The sequence below is a fragment of the Salvelinus namaycush genome, chromosome 4 (assembly GCF_016432855.1).
Source record: "Salvelinus namaycush isolate Seneca chromosome 4, SaNama_1.0, whole genome shotgun sequence".
In the NCBI taxonomy this organism is placed as follows: Eukaryota; Metazoa; Chordata; class Actinopteri; order Salmoniformes; family Salmonidae; genus Salvelinus; species Salvelinus namaycush.
Genome location: NC_052310.1, coordinates 22,849,324 through 22,873,141, shown reverse-complemented (window position 1 = coordinate 22,873,141; position 23,818 = coordinate 22,849,324). Strand labels below are relative to the sequence as shown.

At 41.5% G+C, this 23,818-nt stretch overlaps 1 protein-coding gene across 3 annotated transcripts; it reads left to right on the top strand.

Annotated features, from left to right (window-relative positions):
- Positions 1-307: 307 nt before the first annotated feature.
- On the top strand, positions 308-23,760 carry ilf3b (interleukin enhancer binding factor 3b). Of its 3 annotated transcripts, none has more exons than XM_038991483.1 (19): positions 308-373; positions 7,577-7,672; positions 8,196-8,416; positions 8,581-8,761; positions 9,026-9,173; positions 11,458-11,549; positions 14,007-14,102; positions 14,323-14,434; positions 14,529-14,626; positions 15,318-15,429; positions 15,512-15,625; positions 15,725-15,930; positions 16,076-16,246; positions 16,369-16,506; positions 17,025-17,165; positions 17,289-17,409; positions 19,597-19,647; positions 22,459-22,857; positions 22,952-23,760. In XM_038991483.1, the coding sequence occupies exons 2-19, from the start codon at positions 7,670-7,672 to the stop codon at positions 23,080-23,082; spliced, it is 2,535 nt and encodes an 844-aa protein (XP_038847411.1). In that variant the 5' UTR covers positions 308-373; positions 7,577-7,669; the 3' UTR covers positions 23,083-23,760. The 3 variants fall into 3 exon arrangements, with proteins under 3 accessions (XP_038847411.1, XP_038847410.1, XP_038847412.1); XM_038991482.1 differs by having other exon boundaries at positions 311-373; positions 7,580-7,672; XM_038991484.1 differs by lacking the exons at positions 22,459-22,857; positions 22,952-23,760 and adding an exon at positions 21,499-22,329 and having other exon boundaries at positions 311-373; positions 7,580-7,672.
- Positions 23,761-23,818: the final 58 nt, after the last annotated feature.

Below are 23,818 nucleotides of genomic sequence, written 5' to 3'. Positions count from 1 at the left end.
TAAATATACCACATCTTCTGTCTGAAATGTGTGTGTTTAGTCACACTTTAATGGAATCCCCAGATATCAAATCATAACTATTGTGTATCCTGGATAAACAGGGCATGGTGTATAGAGTTAATAATTAAATAATGATTTACAGTAGCTATGTAATTTTGGGAAATTGGCTGGTGATTATCCTACAGTACGATATTGACTCATGAACTAGCTAGCTAGTCATTTACATTTCAGCCTATACATACAAAGGTGAAACGGGATTGGCTACTTCTTTAGTCACATGCTACTTTCGCCCAATTAGCCTTCAGAATTTGCTGTTCAGGTAGTCATTTCTGCTCCTCGGCGAAGAGAGTTGGAGCGAAGCGTTGCTGAATTGGTAAGTTTAGGAAGATGGTTCATAAAGATGCACATTATATTCAGATTTATGAAATGATTACCACCGTCCCTATGAACATGAATTAAGCAACTATATTGCCGGTGGCACTAGTTTGGCGTTGTACGAATTACGTCTCGCAAGCTAACGTTAGCCTAGCAGCAGCCCTCTTTGTTCAGAACGCTCCCTCAGCTCGAACCACAAGCAAGGTAGCACGTCGTAAGGCACCATGCTAGCTACCTAACGTTATATTATGGAGAAAAAAATATTAGTAAGATACGCGGTTAGGAATTGAAAGCAAATGCAGGATTTTGTCCATAGTTATGTTTGATTGCCTACGTAGCTATGGCTAGTCAACGTTAGCTACAATGCGAGGACACGACCATCTTGGGTTTACCACGCTAGCTAATCTCATGAAACGTTATCTAACTGGCTAGTTATCACAATAAAATGGCGATGACATATGGCATTTTATATGTAACTATCTAGCTATACCCACATAGCTAGCAGTCTAATCGTGGTGTGACTCGTGCAGGGGGCATATTCCAGACTGGCGCACTGGATTGAGGCTTGAAATTAAAATGGCGGCTGGAAGGATTCTCTTAGCCAGCAGATCCTACCCACTTGCTTACAGCAACACTGACTAGGGTCAGACAGCGTTCATGTGTAGATAAAGACACCACAGAGCCTGCGCAAAATATAGCTCTGTATGATGAATTGTCACATTATTTATCAACTGGTAGTTTATTTCTCCAGGAAAAGTGTATTTTTCCTCAGGCTAGGTAAGGTAAACTCACCCCATTCCGTACAAATGTGCGCAACCGCAACATTCAAACGAGGCTACAAAGAAAACTAATGGGATTGTAGCGACTGTGTTGACTTCAAAATCGGGGGTATGAACTAGGTTTCTATTCAAGCGTTGATCGACATGGTAATGGCTATAGTATTGGAGAAAAGTTGAAAAAACGGACCCTCCGTTACATCGTGACGTGTCATGTCGTAACGTACAGCACGCATAAAGCAACTATTTCTGTCTTACAATCTCTCACCACCAGGTGTAACACTTCTCTCATTGTTTAAAAACAAGAAATGGACAGTGACGGGTAAGGGGGGATACCTAGTCATTTTTTACGTCATCATTGCATGCGATCATCATTCTCAAAGCCACTGTTTACTTCTAAGATCACTTTAGCACCGCCCTAAAAACCCGATTCAAATTCGACACAAACCTTCAAATAGGTATGTAATGACACATTATATAAACTCTTTATAGTGTTTTATTTACATTTTAGAGGCGATAAGGTGTTAAGTTGGACAGATCGAGTGAAAAAAATCTATTTTCCCACACATCTCTCCTTCTCACTATCACGCATTAGTTTCGCTTCCCCACCCGCCATTTCTAAAAAGACCTGAAGGGCCTCATTGCCTGCTTGAATTATGCAGAAACGGGCAGCGTTTAGGTCATATAGTTGATTCTGTTGGAAAGGGGAGAAATTGTGCTTTACAATGGTATTGACATTACAGTTGATCTGGAAGTATTACGTTTTTGGGGCGCTAGAATAAGGGCAATTGTACGGACCAAGGCGGTTTACGTGAGTTTACGTTAGCATAAGCCACAACAGCCATTTTGGAATATCAGTGTCAGCCAATTGGCTCCTTTTGTTGTTCAAGTGACGTGCCAATCCATAATGGCTACTGCTAGCTAGCATGAGGACAAACATCAGTTACCTTAAAATCAAGCAGTCATTCGGTCTTGGTGCAACAGTTGGGATAATGGAACAATTTGGGGTACAACCAGTTATCATCCCAGGATTGAGGTGTTTTCCCAAGCCATCTTTTGTGCCGGCTCCACAGTGTCTTAATTTAGACAGGAAGCCTGTCCGACCCTAGTGCCACCAAGCAAGCGGGTCGGATCTGCTGGCTAGGCCCTGGTTAGCAAATTATTATGTGAATGTTCCTGACAAGCCAGAATGTTGTATACAATTACATATACACTTTACCGCTTGTCAGTGGTTTGTCCTTCAGCTGCTTGAAATTTGAGACAAAATATCCACAGGAAAGTACTGTTTACCCAACTTTTTAGATTGAGCGGTAGGTATATGGTTCGTTCAGCATCAATGTAAAGTTAGTTTTGTATTGGATTATTCGGTTTGCTCTCAACAGGGTTTGCAAAAGGTGCCTGTCTAGGACAGGGGTGCCGCTCCTCCCACATTCCACTGAAAAGGCAGAGCGGGAAATTCAAAAAAAAATTTTTTGGAAATATTTAACTTTCACACATTAACAAGTCCAATACAGCATTTGAAAGATAAACATCTTGTGAATCCAGCCAACATGTCCGATTTTTTAAATGTATTACAGCAAAAACACCACGTATATTTATGTTAGCTCACCACCAAATACAAAAGACAGACAGACATTTTTCACAGCACCGGTAGCATGCAGGTAGCATGCACAAAGCCAACCTAACTAACCTAGAACCAACCTAACTAACCTAGAAACAACTCCCTCAGATGACAGTCCTATAACATGTTACACAATAAATCTATGTTTTGTTCAAAAAATGTGCATATTTGAGCTATAAATCAGTTTTACATTACTGCTACCATCATAGCTGCCATCATAGCTACAGTCAGAAATAGCACGGGAGCAGCCAGAGTAAATAGACACCAACGTCAACTACCTAATTACACATCATAAAACATTTCAGAACAATATATGGTGGATAGCAAATGAAAGACAAAGATCTTGTGAATATAGCTAATATTTCCGATTTTCTAAGTGTTTTACAGCGAAAACACAATATATCGTTATATTAGCTTACTACATTAGCTAGCACACAGCAGCATTGATTCTAGTCGAACGGTAGCATAGCACAGTTCGACAGATATATGAAAAAGCATCCCAAATTGGGTCCTTATCTTTGTTGATCTTCCATCAGAATGTTCTCCAAGGGGTCCTTTGTTCAGAAACGTCTTTATTTCGATCCAGAACGAACGATTTCCCTCTTGAATTAGCAAGCACACTGGCAGTGCGACGCTAACCTCTCCATCTTGACAAAATTCTTGCGTCGCATCACGTCTAAAGTCCCGAATAAATTTCAATAATATAATTAAAATATATTGAAAAAACATACTTTAGGATGCTATTGTGACATGTATCGAATAAAATCGAAGCCAGAGATCATATTCATCAATAACGAACGTTTTCCAGGAGGCGATACCAGGTCCAAATTCGCGCCTCCCAACAAAAAATAAATGGGTGTCCTCTCAATCAAAGAGGTTGTGTTCATTCCCTGAACGAGATAATCACCTCCTTTCTTCTCTCACTTCCGCATGACACCCAGGGGAAGGCGTATGGCGTGTTTCTACAGTCATAAGTGACATGACCTTTTATAGACAAGCTTTTGAAGAGAGACCTCGAATTTGGAAATCTCACTTCCGGATAGGAAATGGGCTGTAAAAAAAGTTCTGTTTCACTTAGAGAAATAATTAGAACTGTTTTAGAAACTAGAGAGTGTTTTCTATCCAATATTAATAATAATATGCATATTGTACGAGCAAGAATTGAGTAGGAGGCCGTTTTAAATTTTGAACGATTTTCCCCAAAAGTGAAAATAGCACCCCCTGGTCCTCATCAGGTTAACCTTTCTCGCCCCGGGGTTCCGCTAGCGGAACACCCACAACATTCCGCCGCGAAATTCAAAAATATGTTTTAGAAATATTTAACTTCCACACATTAACAAGTCCAATACAGCAAATGAAAGATAAACATCTTGTGAATCCAGCCATCATTTCCGATTTTTAATTTTTTTTACAGCGGAAACACAATATACATTTATGTTAGCTCACCACAATAGCCAAACACACAACGCCATGTTTCCACCGCAAAGGTAGCTTTCACAAAACCCACAAATAGAGATACAATTAATCACTAACCTTTGAACAACTTCATCAGATGACAGTCTTATAACATCATGTTATACAATACATTTATGTTTTGTTCGAAAATGTGCTTATTTATAGGTATAAATCGTAGTTTTACATTGCAGCCACCGTCACAAATAGCACCAAAACAGCCAGAATAATTACAGGGAGCAACGTGAAATACATAAATACTCATCATAAAACATTTATGAAAAATACATGTTGTACAGCAAATGAAAGATAAACATCTTGTGAATCCAGCCAATATTCCGATTTTTTTAAAGTGTTTTACAGCGAAAACACAATATATATTTATATTAGCTCACCACAATAGCCAAACACACAACGCCATTTATTCACTGCCAACATAGCTTTCACAAAACCCACAAATAGAGATAAAATTTATCACTAACCTTTGAACAACTTCATCAGATGACAGTCTTATAACATCATGTTATACAATACATTTATGTTTTGTTCGAAAATGTGCATATTTAGAGCTACAAATCGTGGTTTTACATTGTGAATACGTAGCCATAATGCACCAAATTGTCCGGAGAAATTTTGGACATTCACGTAATCTAACCAAAAAACTCATCATAAACTTTACTAAAAAATACATGTTGTACAGCAAATGAAAGATACACTGGTTCTTAATGCAACTGTTGTGTTAGATAAAAAAAAAAATAATAATAATAATAATAAAAACTTTAGTACAAAATACAGCATGCAATATTGTGAGACAGCGCCCAGCAATTCTCCGCCTTGTTGGAGCCAACATATACCACAAAAATACGAAATAACATCATAAATATTCTCTTACCTTGGAAGATCATCAATCAGAATGTAGTGCAAGGAGTCCTATTTCCACAATAAATCGTTGTTTTGATTTAGAATGTCCATTTCTTCTGTCGAATTAGCAACTTTGGCTAGCATACTCACGTGCTCACGTCCATGAAAGCTTGGCGCATGGAACGAAAAATTCCAAAATTCACAATAAACGTCGAATAAACTGGTCAAACTTGGTTAAATCCATCTTTATGATGTTTTTATCATATGTATCCAATAAAGTCCGAGCCGGAGCATTTCGTCGTGTATACCTAACGCATTTCAGAAGACAATTTGGGGTTCCCTGGTGTGCAGTTGAATACTGCCAATATTGCGGACCTGTCACTCCAAAAGCTCTCATTCGGTCTCACATCAAGCTAGACACCCCATTCAACATTCTACTGCCTGTTGACATCTAGTGGAAGGCGTATGAAGTGCATACAGATCCATAAATAAAAGGCAATTGAATAGGCAAGGCCTGACAGAGCCCCATTTTCAGAATTTTCACTTCCTGTTTGGAAGTTTGCTGCCAAATGAGTTCTGTTTTACTCACAGATATAATTCAAACAGTTTTAGAAACTTCAGAGTGTTTTCTATCCAATAGTAATAATAATATGCATATCGAATGATCTAGAACAGAGTACGAGGCCGTTTAATTTGGGCACGATTTTTTCCCAAAGTGAAAATAGCGCCCCCTATTCACTAACAGGTTAAAGTACTTGAATTTGGTACTCTGAAAAACCACTGGAATACCTTCAATTGGAAAATTTCTCAAGTTGGTACTTGGAAAAGTACTTCAATTACAATGAGAGAACAGAATTATGAAAAACCAAATGCCAAAATGGCAGGCAAATTTAGATAAATCCTGCAATGCACGAAAGGCAGGATTATTTGCTATCTTTTATTTCAGCTAATGAAACACGGGACCAACAATTGACACCTTTTTTTACATCACTGGACCAACCAACCCACACTGTGTAAAGTGCAACAAATGCATCAGATTGACATTGCGAGCATGGGTGAATGAGCCCTGAAGAGCCATATGAAGGGGGAAAGGCACACGCTGCATCCTGCGCTGGCGCCAGTTCTACATTGTGACATTTTCCTCTGCAACAACCTCCAGACCTTTGTTGCCAATCGCCTCATTCACAGGCTCCTGCCGTTCGCATGCGGTTTTCTGCACACAGCCATCCCGACCAGCGACACTAAAGCTGCCAGTCAGAAGCAACACACTTTTCCGTAGCTATTAAGTTGTAGATGCCCAATAAAAATACAATAGTCATTAAGCTGGAATTATGCCAGTAGGCATGTCAAACCCTGCTCATCACTACTCAAGTTACGTTAATACTCACTTACCACCATGTATGTAGTGAAACAACCCTGAGTAGAACTTGTAAGGTAATGATGAATAGTAAGCTTCTTCTTTTTTCATGGGGTTGTGGCGATACACCGTTATCTGGTGGCGACTCGAAATGATTGCATAATAGGAACTATTACAAGTTGATGGTCATTGAAAATAAATATTAGTGCTTGAAAAGGTACTTTTCATTTGGCTTTTCACTGTCTACGAACCCTGTATCAATAGCTATTGAACCAAGCGTGCCATGAAAAGGGTATATGCTGAATCAGGGGATGATGGGAAAACAATCAACACCCTTTTTGAGTAAATATTGTTTTTATTCTGAACTTTAAAAAATAAAACAAAACAAAAAAGGCGCGGCTTGTTCTCCTTCCTTCAAATGTTTCTCCTGCAACTAGCGATGGGTTTGGAGAAGACTATGGTAAGTTGAGAATTGGGGAAGTTATCGCTTTGTAAATGTTAGTTGAAAAATTGCTCCTGACGTTTTACACTAGCTAAGGTGTAACTGTAGGCCTACAATGATGGAGCTGTCCATTTTTAAATCAACACTTTTGGCGCTGGGTTTTATACAGTGGGGCTCAAATGGGAGAAACATTTTTACGCAGAGGCGCAACCATGTCCAATAACAGTGCTCATTGAGTCCTATTTTTTCCCCCTCCCCCATTCCGTGTCTACTGAACACAACCCAGGTTTGCAACAGGCTGCAGTATGAACACCCATGTTACGTTCTGGATCAGCACACTTAGCCTATGGGCAATTCCGTGGTATCTGAATTATGCTGAGACTCCTGTTTAAAGCAGTCAATGTGCATAGTTGTTGGTTTGTTAAACTTAGAAATCAATGGTTTGTTTGGTATACATTTTAAAGTGAAAAATTGGTATCCGTGTAATTCCGTTAGCATGGAATTTCCCTTGTCATGCAAAGCCACCCTTCACTTTAGGAAGGCGCATCCTTAGGGATTTCTTTGAACAGACCTATGTTCTGTTACCCTTAAATACCATGTTTTTATATTATCAATAAAATGCCATCTGCTATTCCAGGGGAATCTGGCCTTTTATTGCTTTGCTGATTTTAAACATGTTCTTTTGTTGTCAGCAGAACGAAGCAGCAGTGTTGGTGTTCTGTCTCAGGAAGGACCTGTTCTTGTATTACTGCCATATACACAGGATCGAAGACTCCAAAGCAACTATGGTACCGCTTTTCTTATACACTCAATTTTAGGAAGGCTATTTTGTGTAAACCGTTTCTATTTGGTAGTGAACATGGAGCGCTTACGTTTTACTAGCCTCACCACTATAATAATTTGCCTATGTCTGACATAATTGATTGAGAAGATTATTTGTAAGTTAACAAGGACGTGGCATATAAGTAGACCTAAAAAAAAATCAGTTCCATCAAATGTCCACTAAGGGTAATTCAGGTTGCTGCCAGTCAAAACTGCCCTGTGCATTTGGAACACGTGCTCCTGCTTGCACTTGATTGCACTCTTCTAATTGGGCATGACTCTCACCCAGCAGTAGTCCATGGATGTGTATGTAAGGACAGTGAAAGCTGACAAAGTGAAATAGTCCTTGTTAGTCATTACTGTATTTTGAGATTACAGGGGGGGTGGGTTTATCACATTGACTGTTTCTTCCTATCAAAGCCACTTACTGCCTACAATTGTGACCTGCTGAAGTCAATTCCTTAAAATAACTCCTCTTTTCCCGTCCAGCCTCCTCCCCTGCGCCACCGCTCCATGCGTATCTTCATGAACGACGACCGCCACGTGATGGCCAAGCACTCCGCTGTGTACCCCACACAGGAGGAGCTGGAGGGCGTGCAGAACATGGTGTCCCACACGGAGCGCGCCCTCAAGGCTGTCTCCGACTGGCTGGACGAGCAGGAGAAGGTGGTCAAGTCTGAGCCAGACGGAACCGAGTCTGATAAAGAAAGGTAAGGGAGTGGGAAATTGTATTCAAAATGGTGCATGGTGTACAACATGTCAGTTGCGTAGAAATATTTCTTGCACCATCAAGGCTGGAGTGGTGAAGGCAGCATCACTTTCAGCTTTAAGTTTCAAAGGTAATTGACCTGGGTACGCATGTCTCCTCTGTCAGTGAGCCCAAGGCGTCGGAACAGGCCACACGGTCCCTGCGTGGGGTGATGAGGGTGGGCCTGGTGGCCAAGGGCTTGCTGCTGAAGGGGGACCTGGACCTGGAGCTGGTCCTTCTGTGTAAGGACAAACCCACCATCACCCTGCTGAAGAACGTGGCAGACAACCTGGCTGTGCAACTCAAGGTGAGTCCATTCACCTTCTGGTGTTTTCTGTGTCTTCATATTCAGTTGGCTTTGTGAAGTTGAATTTGACCTTTCGAGAATATACTCTCCTGCATCATTTCAGTTGTGGGGTGATGCATTCATTTGGGAAGAATAGTCGCAACTGAATTCCGTAGCAAATATTTTTTAACCGTTTTTTTCTTGGTGGCACATAACCTTGACTGCTTGGCGGGATAGCCACTACATGGCTATTGTATTAACAATCCCTCCTGTTCTACCTGGCAGACCATCACAGAGGACAAGTATGAGGTCACTCAGGTCATCCGTGAAGCCACCATCGTGATCAAGAGCACCAAGGAGCCTCCCCTGACCCTGACTATCAACATGACGTCCCCCCTGGTCCGCGAGGAGGTGGAGAAACAGGCTGCCGGAGGTAGGCTGCCACACAGGGGCAGACGGTTCACTGGCGCCCCCTTAGGCAGGGAGACTAAACAGGCAGGCAGCCAGTCTAGATAGATATTGTTTATTGGGCCTTCAATGGAGCTAGGGGATATGAGGGAACTGTCATGTAATGAAACCATGCTATGTTTATAGCTCTTTAGACTCTCGTAGTTCCATGTAATGTGATGTACATTTTTGATGGCCCAATACACAGTATAGAAAGGCTAGTTACTGACTGAAAAAGGTTTTCTATTCCCTATGGAGTCCAGACATTAACTATATGAAGGCTTACTGAGAATAACAAAAAAACAAACACCACTTTGTTTGCATGTTTTATACTGAACACTGATGAACGGTTTGCATTGCAGCAAAAATGAGTTGCAAAGTGTTGTCAAGTGTTCTGGTTACTAGACCCAGCAGTGGGCTATTGACTGATGTTCATCAGCAGGGAGGACACGGGTTACAGATAACGCCAGGGGCTCTTTGACTCTGCATGGCTGAATGTCACTTCTCCCAGTCACAGTCAAAATCAGGGGACAACTGTGATCGCAGTCTTTGTAAATCCAATCCACGGGGGTATGTCCGACGCAAAGGGAGTCAGTCATAAGTTCAATAATTAATGCAAGAAATACCTACAGTGCCCTCTAATTATTGGCACAGTGAAGCATTTTTTTTATTTTGGCTCTACTTCAAAAGTTTGGATACGAAATCAATGACCATGAGCTTAAAGTGCAGACTGTTTGCTTTAATTTGAGGATATTTTCATCCATATCGGTGAACTGTTTAAAAAAAAAGTGCAGCACTTTTTGTACATAGTCCCCCCCCCATTTTAGGGGAGCAAAAGTATTGGGACAAATTCACTTGTGTAGTAATAAGTTTAGTGTTTGGTCCGATGTTCATAGCACACAATGACTACATCAAGCTTGTGGATGCTACCATGATTACGGATAATCCTGAATGACTCGTGAATAATTATTTGTTTGAAGTTAGATACACAAATATCATACCACCCCAAAAAATGCTAACCTCCCCTGTTATTGTATTTGTGAGGTAAGCATGTCTTGGGAGTGTATTTGTGCTTCCAACTTTCTCACACATCATTATTCACGATTCATTCAGGATTATCCGTAATCATGGTAGCATCCACATTAATGTAGAACTGTTTTAGAAACGTATTCTTATTTACAATAAAGGTTACTCCAAAACGACAATACATTATTTACCATTTATTTCTATTGGGCACAAAATAATCTGAAACACAACCAAAACAAACAGAAAATGCATCCAACAAATGTCGAGTCACAAGCTTTATGTAGTCATTGCATGCTATGAATATGGGACCAAATATTAAACTTTTAACTACTTTTATACACAAGTGAATTTGTACAAAAAGTGCTGTAATTTCTAAACGGTTCACCCGGTATAGATATCCTCAAACACAAGCTGATGGTCTGCACTTTAACCTCGTAGTCATTGTTGGATTTCAAATCCAAACTTTTGGAGTATAGAGCCAAAAGAAGACAAAATGCTTCGCTTTCCCAATTACGGAGGGCACTGTATATTATGGGAAAGGATACTAGTCGGTGGCGGCCCATGTTCCCCCTCAGACTTTCTAAACAGGAAGTTGGATGTACCCAACAGGCATCAACCTAGCCTTATCTATAACTGTGTCAACATTGAAGCCCAGTTTGGCTCTTGAAGGCCATCAGTTTTGCTGCAGTGTGGACTTGTTTTGATAATTTTGTGCATCTGATTCTCTCTGTCAAGCCTTCTAGTTTGTCAATTTTTAGGGACGCTGGACCTTTGACCAACTGGACGCTCTCTGTCTCGGAAGGGGCTAAGCAGTACACCCAGTATAGGGGTGAAGGGGAGGGGCTCTACCTCTCATTGTTATAGCAAAGCACTCAGACTTCATAACTGGGCTGAGGCATACGAGTTGACATTGAGTTAACATAATGGAGACAACCTCCCTTTTGATAATTCACTCCCACTGTAATCTTACATCCATACACATTTTTCTCCATATAGGCCTACTGGGAGTGATCTTAAGAAATCACCCACTTAACAGCAGTTTCTGAAGTGGGTTGAAGTTACATATCTTTAGTGTAATTGCAGTTTCACTGAGAGGTTCAGACCATTAGTTCTCCAGGTGGGGGGTCCCCCTCCCCTTCCCCGTCCTGCCTGTGGTTTGGGAAAGCTGCCTACTCCCCCTGGCCGTGTGACAGAACCCCCCTTGGTCAAACTGTACCTTGTCTTCTTATTCCACCCGCCAATAGAAACGCTATCAGTCAACGATCCCCCGGATGTTCTGGACAGGCAGAAATGCCTTACTGCCTTGGCATCTCTTCGCCACGCCAAGTGGTTCCAGGTTTGCATCTTGTCTTTATTTGTCTTAAAGTAGTTGAGTTTTTTTCCATTTGACGCAGTTTCTTTCTTTGGTCGTTTTTTCTGTGTTTTTATTTTTAAATGTCCTTTCGAAGTGTATCTATCACCTGTAGTAGACTTCTTACTCTGTGGTTTTTATAGCGTTTCCAACGAAACCTTTGTCATTACCTTGTAGAGATGCTCTGCTGACTTAACAGGTTTGATTGCAAATGTTCAATGCTGCTTTTAGAAAGGACGTTCAACAATCCCCTCAAAGCAACCGTTGTCTTAAACCACTGCTTAATTTTGATCAGAGATGTGGAACTAACTTGCTCGGGTGCAATATTTCTCAAATATTATCAATCGACAACCCTTTTCTGTACCATCATATTGTGTTGAGGTTGGTTCCTCGTTGTGGACTATGTTGATTCTTAGTCATCATAGTGAACTGTCATCTCTCGCTCTTAACTGTAAGCGCACCATCTCTGCAGCCTGTTCTTGAAGAGTGTGTAGGCTCCAATCCCCCATGCTCTGGCTGTTTCAGCTTTCTGTGTGCCACAAAAACTGAATATTGCACCTTAGTTAGAAAATGTAAAATTCACTAGTCCGTCTTCTGGGCCCTCATTTATAAACATTGCTTACGCACAAAATATGCCCCAAAACATGCGTGCACCAATGTTGGCATTAATTTAAAAAACTGAACTGAGAGAATGTGCCTCTCCTCCCGCGAACTTTAGACCATGCATAAGCACAGTTTCTAGTTGTTGAAGTATCACATTGCAAGGTGAAAGTGGTAGCCTTGTGCTAATGGGGAATATTACTCCTACTCATAACAAACGGTGGCCTAGCTAAAAAAAATAATGCCAAAATCTGCCATTTAGTGAGAAGTGCAAGATGTTTTTATTTTCTTTGAATTCTAAAATAAAAACCTATTTCACTCACATAATCATTGCAGAATAAATTTTTCACCTTTTCAGACTCGTGATTTGAAGGGCTACTCGCAAAATGGTCTATAGGCCTACAACAAGTTAGTGTAGGCTACCATTCTTCCCATCGCTCGTTGAATTTGACTTACGTTACTTGAAATAGCTTATCTATTTACTAGTGTATTTTGCTCTGTGATCCATTCCAAAACGCCGTTTAACAGTAGAACAGACAGTTCACCTTTCCATTGACGTTTGTAGGCTTGGCCTATGTCTGAATACTGTAATGTCAAATTTCTCCAGTAGACACAATTTTATTTAGAAGCATAATACATACATCAAACTTTTGCATAATACATTCCTCAACTTTTCTGGCCATGTTAAGATGGTTGAGTTTATATTCCTGAAGTAGCCATACAACACATTACCATGACACATCTCTCATTTGGGCCAATTGGATGTGCTATTTATAATGTCATGTTTTTAGTCTATGCATCCAACAGGAGAATTTAACCGGTGAACAGGCAGTTGATCTTTTGCATTGAAGTGTGTAGGCCTACGGTAGTTTTCATCTTTTTCAGAGTAGATATTGTTTCAGAACTTGTGGGCATTGCTACATATTTAGGTTTGTGGGGAAAAAGTCAATTCAAAACATTATTGCATTCAACGATCTGTTTACAGGTCCACAATTTGCAATTAATTTTGGCTTTCAGAAACAGTCAGATACAGCAAAAGAAAACATTCTGCCAACACAAGACATTTGATCAAGTTCATCATTGCTATTTCCTTTAGATGCTGTCTTTGCCTAATTCTAATACTAGTATACAGCAAATAAGGGCATTATTGTCACCATAAAATGTGAAATATGGGTGTTTTCTGGTGGAGTTATCCTGCTCGTTAATTAACGCGCACACTTAAAAAAAAATAGGACTGGTCTGATTTCTAACGGGGAAAATGCAAAGTTTGTATAAATCCTTTTGTCCGTGCGCAGTCTTTTCAGAAATGGCGCACATATTTACTGTTAAATTCACGCAATGGTTATAAATGAGGCCCCTGGTATACCCCATACACCTTACAGTAGCTCTAAAGGTTATTGTATCACCACTCATTAAACTAAGCAGATTATAAATACTGTCATTGTCCTACATTTTTCCATGTCAGCATTTGGCTTTACATTGACTCCCCTTCTCCCTCATCATTTAACAGAATCTCACAAGTTGACACATTTTTGATACAGAGCTGCAAGAAGCACAATTGCTCAACAATCACCACTATGTCATACCTATTACTGTACCACTGATCAAATCTGCTTTTTATTTCACACACATGGAGTTGGATATTAAATTCAATAACCACATCTGCAGACAGAACAAATATCAGATTCATGCTGCACTCTTCCCATTCTGTACCACAATAATGACAAAGCAGAGCCGTTAGTCTGTGTGGCTTTTTGATGTAGCTGCTGCTTCGTGTTTTTGTGAGTTCTTGTTTTACTAAGGCTCCCTCTCCCTCCTCCCCCTCCCTGCTTGTGTCTCCAGGCCAGGGCCAATGGGCTGAGGTCCTGTGTCATCGTCATCCGTATCCTGAGGGACTTGTGCTCCCGCGTCCCCACTTGGGCCCCACTGCATGGATGGGTGAGTCACCAGCAGCATTTTCTGCCAGCTGGTTCTTCGAATGCGAATTTGGTTTGAGAAATGTCATTCTAATTACAGTGGTCAGGTTTGATGTGTAAGATGGGAATTTATTTAAGGGGCTTAGTACATCAAACTTCAACAATTTCTTATTTACAGCCTTTTTATCCAATTTGCCAAACATCTGGACAAAATTCAAAAATCTTCCCTTCACCCCTTCTAGCCAATAGAGCTGCTGTGTGAGAAAGCAATTGGCACAGGGAACCGGCCAATGGGGGCAGGAGAGGCTCTGCGAAGAGTTTTGGAGTGTCTGGCTTCTGGAATCCTCATGGCTGGTGAGTAGTCTCAAAGAGCGGAGAGGACATGTCCTCGCACCTCTGCTCCACATCACAAGCCAAAAGATGTCATAATTTGCCTGTTTGTTTTTAGATGGTGCTGGAATCTGTGATCCATGTGAGAAGGATCTGACAGATGCTATTGGCCACCTGGACCTCCAGCAGAGGGAGGACCTCACACAGAGTGCCCAGGTGAGTCACATCTACATCCACAGGGCCTCCCGAGTGGCGCAGTGGTCTAAGGCACTGCATCGCAGTTGCTAGCTGTGCCACTAGAGATCCTGGTTTGAGTCCAGGCTCTGTCGCAGCCGCCTATGACCGGGAGACCCAGCGGCACACAATTGGCCCAGCGTCGTCCGGGTTAGGGGAGGGTTTGGCCGGCAGGGATGTCCTTGTCCCATCGCGTTCTAGCGACTCCTGTGGCGTGCCGGGCGCATGCACGCTGACACGGTTGCCAGGTGTTTCCTCCGACACATTGGTGTGGCTGGCTTCCGGATTAATCAATCAATCAATCAAGTTTATTTTATATAGCCCTTCGTACATCAGCTAATATCTCGAAGTGCTGTACAGAAACCCAGCCTAAAACCCCAAACAGCAAGCAATGCAGGTGTAGAAGCACGGTGGCTAGGAAAAACTCCCTAGAAAGGCCAAAACCTAGGAAGAAACCTAGAGAGGATTACGTGGGCATTGTCAAGAAGCAGTGCTGCTTGGTTGGGTGGTGTTTCGGAGGACGCATGGCTCTCGGCCTTTGCCTCCCGCATTCGTACGGAAGTTGCAGCGATGAGACGACTGTAACTACCAATTGGATACCACGAAAAAGGGGTCAAAAAAAATCTATACTTGTTTGCTGTAGTGAATGGAAAAAATCACCATCTGTTTTCAGCATGCCTTAAGGCTGTCTGCCTTCGGACAGCTCCACAAAGTGCTAGGGATGGACCCCCTTCCCTCCAAAATGCCCCGGAAACCCAGGAGCGAGACCCCAATTGACTATACAGGTAAGCCAGGCTGCAGACATGTGCATACAATTTAGTGTCCATATTTTGGAAAAGCTCAGCAGTCCCTGTGTTTTTGTTGCAGTCCAAATCCCCCCCAGTACAACCTATGCCCCACCAATGAAGAGGCCCATCGAGGAAGAGGAAGGAGGGGAGGACAAAAGTCCAAACAAGAAGAAAAAGAAGTTGCAAAAGAAATGTAGGTGTTGCTAAGTTCTTCCTGTTCAGCATAGTTCTTCAGTGTTAGTGACAGTGTTTTTTTTAGTTTTTTTTTTATCCTTATCTTCACTCCCCCCAGCCCCAGATGAGAAGTCGGAGCCTCCCCAGGCCATGAATGCTCTGATGAGGCTGAACCAGCTGAAGCCTGGCCTGCAGTATAAACTCCTCTCCCAAACTGGCCCGGTGCACGTACCAGTCTTTACCATGGCTGTTGAGGTGGACGGCAAGAGCTTTGAAGCCTCAGGCCCATCCAAACGCACTGCCAAGCTTCACGTTGCTGTCAAGGTGAGTGGGTGGATGGGGGTGTACAGGGTAAGTGGTATATATGTTCTAAGCGTTTTGTGTGTTGTCATGAAATCGGTGATTGTAACTATTGTCTGCTGCGCTTCACATATTTTCCTTTCCAATCTTCTGCCTGGCCCAATCATAGGTCCTCCAGGACATGGGCCTCCCCACAGGTGTGGAGCTGAAGACTGCTGAGCCAGTGAAGACTGAGGTGGCAACGGCCATTGTGGAGGTGGTGAAGCCCTGCATCACTCCCATCGCAATGGACACCGCAGCCACAGGGGCGGACAGCGTGGAGGCCACAGACGGTGCAGAGGTATGGGTCCTCTTGAGTAGAACTAAAAACCATGTTTTTGGACACTACGCTCGGTTTTGACTCCAGTTTCTTGTATTGGCCTTGTTTACAGAGAAATTAAAATGTCTGTCTCTTTGTCTTAGAGTGCTCGTCAACAGGGACCAATCCTGACCAAACATGGGAAGAACCCTGTGATGGAGCTGAACGAGAAGCGGCGCGGCCTCAAGTATGAGCTCATCTCAGAGACCGGAGGCAGCCACGACAAACGCTTCGTCATGGAGGTAAGTGTCTCAGGTGTGGAAGAAGTGCCCATCCACCCTGCAACCAGACTGATGCCTTTAGGATCTAACAGTAAATATCCAGCTGCTTCAATGAATGAAGAAGTTTACTTTATTTGCACCAAATCTCAATTTTATTTAAATTTTATAGAGGTGTCTATTTTTATTTAATTACATTTTTTGTGTTTTGGTTTTGAGTATTTACCCCTGCATCACTATACTGAGAGCTTTGTCATTTCTAACATTACATTTGGGTGTTTTTGGAGCTTTGTTCATGTATATCTGTGGCTCACATACTGCAGAACGAGCAACAAGGAAGTATATTGGTGAGGTACATTTTTCAAAACAGTGTCTGGACACTTCTATAACAACATACAAATTGAAATTTGGTTCAAATAAATTGAACTTGTCCTTTTAAACATGGACAATAACAACATGAGCTTGGCTTTGACACAAATTCTGTGTCCCATGCTTTATTCTGTTCTTGTCTATGTATTGACCTGTCTTTCCTCCTGTTCCAGGTGGAGATAGATGAACAGAAGTTCCAAGGGACTGGCTCCAATAAGAAGGTGGCCAAAGCCTATGCAGCCTTGGCAGCCCTGGACAAACTCTTCCCAGAGGGCTCTGTGACTGAGGCAGCCAAGAAGAAGAAACTCCCAATGGTAAGATTCCCTCTGCCTTACTGTATATCTTTGCTTGCTATTGTTTGTAAAATATATTAGCTGAGTAATGATGGTTGCTGCTGACCCGTCTGTCCATTTAGTCCTTGTGTTTTCTCCCAACAGCATGGGTTTGGCATGATGAGTGACCCGACTGGTGACCCGGCAGCCACTCCCAGGGGCAGAGGTAGAGGGCGTGGCAGGGGGAGGGGCCGAGGGTTCAATAATGGTGGCAGCTATGGACAAGGTAAAACAGAGCTATATGCTACCTACAGTGCCCTCAAAGTATTCACACCCCTTTACTTTCTCCATATTTTGTTACAGCCTGAATTTAAAATTGATTAAATGTGTATTTTGTCATTGGCCAACACATTACCCCAATGTCAAATTTTTGAATGTCTACCCCATCTCTGTACCCCGCACATGCAATTATTTGTTAGGTTCCTAAGTTGAGCAGTGAATTTCAAACACAGATTCAACTACAAAGACCAGGGAGGTTTTCCAATGCCTCGCAAAGAAGGGAACATATTGGTAGATGGGTGTGAAAAAAAGAATTACGTTTTTAAAAAGTAATCCCTTTGAGCATGGTGAAGTTACTAATTATACTTTGGATGGTGTATCAATACACCCAGTCACTACAAAGATACAGGCGTCCTTCCCAACTCAGTTGCCGGAGAGGAGGGAAACCGCTCAGGGATTTCACCATGAGGCCAATGGTGACTTTTAAACAGGTACAGAGTTTAATGGCTGTGATCGGAGTAACTGAGGATGGATCAACATTGTAGTTACTCCACAACACTAACCTAATTGACAGTGAAATGGAAGCCTGTACAGAGTAAAAAATATTCCAAAACATGCATCCTGTTTGCAACAAGGAACTAAACTAATACTGCAAAAAAATTGGCAAAGCATTTCACTTTTTGTCCTGATTACAGTGTTATGTTTGGGGCAAATCCAATACGGAGGAGCACTCCATATTTTCAAGCCTAGTGGTGGCTGCATCATGTTATGGATATTCTTGTAATCTTTAAGGACTGGGTTTTTCAGTATAAAAAAATAAACTGAGTGGAGCTAAGCACAGACAAAATCCTAGAGAAAAACCTGGTTGTCTGTTTTCCATCAGGCAGTGGGAGACTATGGCAGGACAATAACCTAACACACAAGGCCAGCTATACACAGGAGTTGCTTATCAAGAAGACATTGAATGTTCCGGAGTTGCCTAGTTACAGATTTGACTTAAATCAGCTTGTAAATCTTTGGCAAGATTTGAAAATGGCTGTCTAGCAATGACTTACACGGAACCCAAACTGGCTGCGTGCGTGCATAAATGTCTTTTGTCCCCCCACACCAAACGCGATCACGACACGCAGGTTAAAATATAAAAACAAACTCTGAGCCAATGACATTAATTTGGGGACAGGTTCGAAAAACATTAAACATGTATGGCAGTTTAGCTAGTTAGCTTGCACTTGATTGCAAATTTGTCCTATTTAGCTAGCTTGCTATTGCTAGCTAATTTGTCCTGGGATATAAACATTGAGTTATTTTACTTGAAATGCACAAGGTCCTCTACTACAACAATTAATCCACACATAAAACGGCCAACCGACTCGTTTCTAGTCATCTCTCCTCCTTCCAGCCTTTTTCGTCTTTGAACTTATATGGTGATTGGCATCTACACTTTCATAGTATTACCACGACGACCGGCAAAACATTCCGTCTTTCAATCACCCACGTGGGTATAACCAATGAGGAGATGGCACGTGGGTACCTGCTTCTATAAACCAATGAAGAGATGGGAGAGGCAGGACTTGCAGAGCGATCTGCGTCAGAAATAGAAAGGAGTTCTATTTTAGCCCTTGGCAACGCAGATGCTCGGTGGCACGCGCAATAATTGAATAACATGGATTTCTAAATGTATTTTGCGACGCTCGCGCACGCTATTTGTCCGGTCTGGTCAGCATGTAACAAATGACCAACAACCAACTTGACAGAGCTTGAAGAATTTTTAAAAGAATGTGCACATATTGTACAATCCATGTGTGTAAAGCTCTTAGACTTAACCAGAAAGACTCACAGCTGTAATCGCTGCCAAAGATTCTAACATGTATTGACCCAGGGGTGTGAATATTTATGTAAGTTAGTGTGTGTATATATTTTTGGGGTCCACGAACATGTTTTTCCTTTGTCATTATGGGTGATTGTGTGTAGGTTCAGAAAAAATATATATATATATTTTGAATTCAGGCTCTAATACAAGAACATGTGGGATAAGTCATGGGGTATGAGTACTTTCTGAAGGTACTATTTGCAATTGTGTGTTCTGTACCTGAATTGACTTTATGCTGTAAATACTGTTCTTCAATATATTAAATGGTAGGCAACATCTCACGTCAGCTGAGAAATGTAATGGTTGGTTTGCTTAACTCCTCAGGTGGCTATGGAAGTTATGGATATGGGAACAATGGAAACTCTGGAGGCTATAGTGAGTATTGATTTTCCCTCATCTTCCAATCCCTGGAATAGTCTTCCGACTTCTAGTCTGGTTTTTATTTGATATGTCCACTAGAGGTCGACCGATTATGATTTTAACGCCGATACCGATTTATTGGGAGAACCAAAAAAAGCAGATGCCGATTTTTATATATATATTTGTAATAATTAAAAGGCTACTCAATGAACCATTTTATTTTAACTTAATATAATACATCAATAAAATCAAGTTAGTCTCAAATAAATAATGAAACATGTTCAATTTGGTTTAAATAATGCAAAAACAAAGTGTTGGAGAAGAAAGTAAAAGTGCAATATGTGCCATGTAAAAAAGCTAACGTGTAAGTTCCTTGCTCAGAACATGAGAACATATGAAAGCTGGTGGTTCAATATTCCCAGTTAAGTTTTAGGTTGTAGTTATTAAAGGAATTAATATATATATCTCTATACCGTTTGTATTTCATATACCTTTGACTATTGGATGTTCTTATAGGCACTTTAGTAATGCCAGCTTAATTTCGGGAATTGATAGGCTTGAAGTCATAAACAGCGCTGTGCTTCAAGCACTGCTAAGAGCTGGCAAAACGCAGTAAAGTGCTGTTTGAATGAATGCTTATGAGACTGCTGCTGCCTACCACCGCTCAGACTGCTATATCAAATCATAGACGTAATTATAATAAAAACACAGAAATACGAGCCTTTGGTCATTAATATGGTAAAATCCGGAAACTATCATTTCGAAAACAAAACGTTTATTCTTTCAGTGAAATACGGAACCATTCTGTATTTTTGTCGAACGGGTGGCAACCCTAAGTCTAAATCTTGCTGTTACATTGCACAATGTTATGTCATAATTATGTAAAATGCTGGCAATTTAATTACGGTCTTTGTTAGGAAGAAACACAGTTCGCAAAGAGCCAGGTGGCCTAAACTGTTGCATATAATCTGCTTGCACTGAACGCAAGAGAAGTGACACAATTTCCCTAGGTAATATTGCCTGCTAACATGCATTTATTTTAACTAAATATGCAGGTTTAAAAAATATACTTATGTGTATTGATTTTTTATAAGATAAGTTTAATGCTAGCTACAACTTACCTTAGCTCCTTGCAGCCACAAGGTCATTTTGATGCTGCACTCGTGTAACAGGTGGTCAGCCTGCTACGCAGTCTCCTCGTGGATTGCAATGTAATCGGCCATAATTGGCATCCAAAAAGGCCGATTACCGATTGTTATGAAAACTTGAAATCGTCCCTAATTAAGTCGGCCATGCCGATTGAATCAGTCGACCTGTAATGTCCACCTTTATCATGAGGACACTACAAGCGGGGTTCTCACTCTACTCACATTGTAATATTAGCAGAAGTGTAGTTTGATCAGAGCACAACATGCTCAGCCATCTTGGAGGAGATTTGGTGGCATACATCTGGAGGTTCCCAACAAGACAAGACCTGGAAAAGTTATTTTGTATCTATAATCAAAGTATCTTTTTGTTTTGGAGAGAGTATGCCATTGTTTAGATGACATTCAAACTACTAAAGGAACCTGAGTGCTCTTATTCCTGGTTCGATTATGATTTTACATTTCTCTGCTTTGTTAAGCCACAGGACTCAATCTATATCACTTTGACCCCCCCCCCAATATGAGACCCCCTCCTACCAGCAGCCTGTTCTGAGGAAACACCTTCTTGAGCGTGACAGGAGCAGAGAAATCTAAAAGTCCCCCCCCGCAAAAAAAGCTGTTTGAAAACAATTTGACAATCATTAACACATGCCACTTTTTATGGCAAAAAACAAACCAATCTAATTAAATTTTTCCTTCTCTGCTCTGTCTCATTCTTTAGGTGACTTTGTCTCAGACTGCTATGGCTACCACGAGTTTGCTACATAGATCATCCCAATCTTTTAAATCAAAACAAAATGTAGAGAAAGAGGAGCAAACTATAGTGTTCCCGCAACATGAACTCCAATCACTCCCCCGGGAAAGAACTGTCCCTTTGCTTACCCGCTACGACTCATGTCCCAACGCCTAGAGAGATGGGAGGCCAGTGAGTGCATGTTGCCTTTGGTCACCTTCCATACCCTCTGCCAACCCTGGGACGTACCTGGACACCTGGATATGCCAAAAGACACGGGCACACTTTTCCAATAGACTGCCCTCCTTAGTGGAATTGAGACCAGAGCGTTATGGTTGGCTGATGGTTAATGGCCCACTGTGATGACATGCACATTGGAGTGGGTCAGACTGGGGAGATTGATCCCATTGTGGCCATCTGTCTTGAATGTCTACAAAAAAAGTGAAATTTCTTATGATGTGAACGGTCTTATTTTATTGTCTGAACATGTATTATCAATCACCTCATTGTCAACATGTTTATTATTTTGCCTTTTGTTATGGGATCATAAGGCTGCTTTGAGTATTTGCAGTTTATTCAAATGTCAGAATTGCTAAATCATGGCGATTGATGCATGATGGTGGTTACATGCTAGTCTTATCTTGAAAATGACAATATTCACAATGTCCCTCATTTATCTCACATGTGAGGCACCGTTAGGCATGAAAGAACCACGGCGTTGTTGATACTTGCACAAGACTGATTCTGACATTCTGCATTATGATTGTGAAGTAAAGTAAAGTCTTGTATGTTTTTAAAAAATAAATGTGATATCCCATACAATGTGGTACTACAATTTTAGTGAAACGCTGCACTTTCTTGAAAATGCAATGTATTAATCTTAGTGCCTTTACAAGCATGGGTGTGACGGCAGTAGAACTCTCTACAAAACCCCCTCTTTTCTTTTAGATTATTACAATAGTGGAGCAAATGGTGGAGCTGCGGCTGCTGGCACCGTTACTGAAGTCCCTACGGCCAGCACTACAGGCGTGGCAGCTGCAGGAACCTATGGTTCATACTACCAGAACGATGGAGGCTACTCCACCCCTTCTCCAGCCCCCAAAGCCCCTGTCAAAAAGGAGGCCAAGTCAACCTTCCCTGGACCACCAGGAGTTGGTGGAGGGGCCCAGGGGTCCTACCAGACCACCCCTGGCCAGAGTGCCTATAACCAGTATGGCCAGGGCTATGGGCAAGGCAATAAGACCTTCAATCAAAACCAGGCAGGAGCAGAGGTTTATCCTTACAGCACTGCCTACCCCAGCCAGGTGACGGGCAGCGCTGTTGCCAGCCAAGACTACAGTTACGAAGGTAAGTTGGATTCTCGGCAAAGGGGAACACAAGTACACCGTAACATAAGCTGTTTTATTGACAGTTTCACTAATCAACTTACTCTTTTCCGTAGGTTACGGAAATCAGTCAAATTACAACGCACAGGCAGGAGCCAACCAGAGCTATGGTGCAAATCCAGCCCCATACCACAACCCAGTAGGATACGGCAGGGGAGACCCCACTGTAAACTACCAGTACAGATAGACTGAATCCGCCCTCGGCATACCCCCATCTGAGCCCCACAGTACCACCCCACAACCCTGTCACAAGCATTCTCCAAAGAAGCGATGGTGGCTGTCCTGGTTTTTCCATGTCTGCGTGCATTTGTGTTTTTTTTTTTTTTTTTTTTTTTTACTTTAAAGAAATAAACTGGACTTATTAGTTGGCAGCTCCCCACGGCTGAATCAACTGGTCTATTTCATCACTTTGGTCAGTGTTCAAGCTTGTATTTTCTTTGTATGCACTCCACCAATTTCCCCTCCCCCACAATCACTACCACCCAAAAAAGAGGGAATGACATCTTAAAAAAAAAAAGCCCAGTTATGATTTTATTTCTGTCCATACACAAACAGTTAACTATGTTGCCCACTAGTTGTTTTTGGCTGAGGATTTGTTTAAATTTTCATTTTACAATACAATGGGTCTGGAGAACTGCTTGTTTGAAGTTTTTGCTTGTAATTTTAGACATTTATTTTTCAATGTTTTACTTGATGTATTTCTGTAGTTTAATTTTAACAAATTATTTTGGAAGTTACTAGAATGACATTTAAAATGTCTATCACATTTCTGGTCAAAGTAGATTTGGTGGTTGGGATTATTTTATTTCTCAGAACCGTGTATAAGAAAGTGGTGTTTGTATCAATAAAGGACTTTTATTTTGGAGGAACGAAAATTGTGTTCACTTCGTGAATGATGCTCTCTACTAACCTTAAGTGCCCTC

Bases quoted from the DNA above. Each gene is read 5' to 3' on its own strand.
- ilf3b (XM_038991483.1), top strand. The intron at 16,507-17,024 runs GTAAGTGTCTCA...CTCCTGTTCCAG, and splicing joins ACAAACGCTTCGTCATGGAG to GTGGAGATAGATGAACAGAA. The intron at 22,858-22,951 runs GTAAGTTGGATT...TCTTTTCCGTAG, and splicing joins CCAAGACTACAGTTACGAAG to GTTACGGAAATCAGTCAAAT.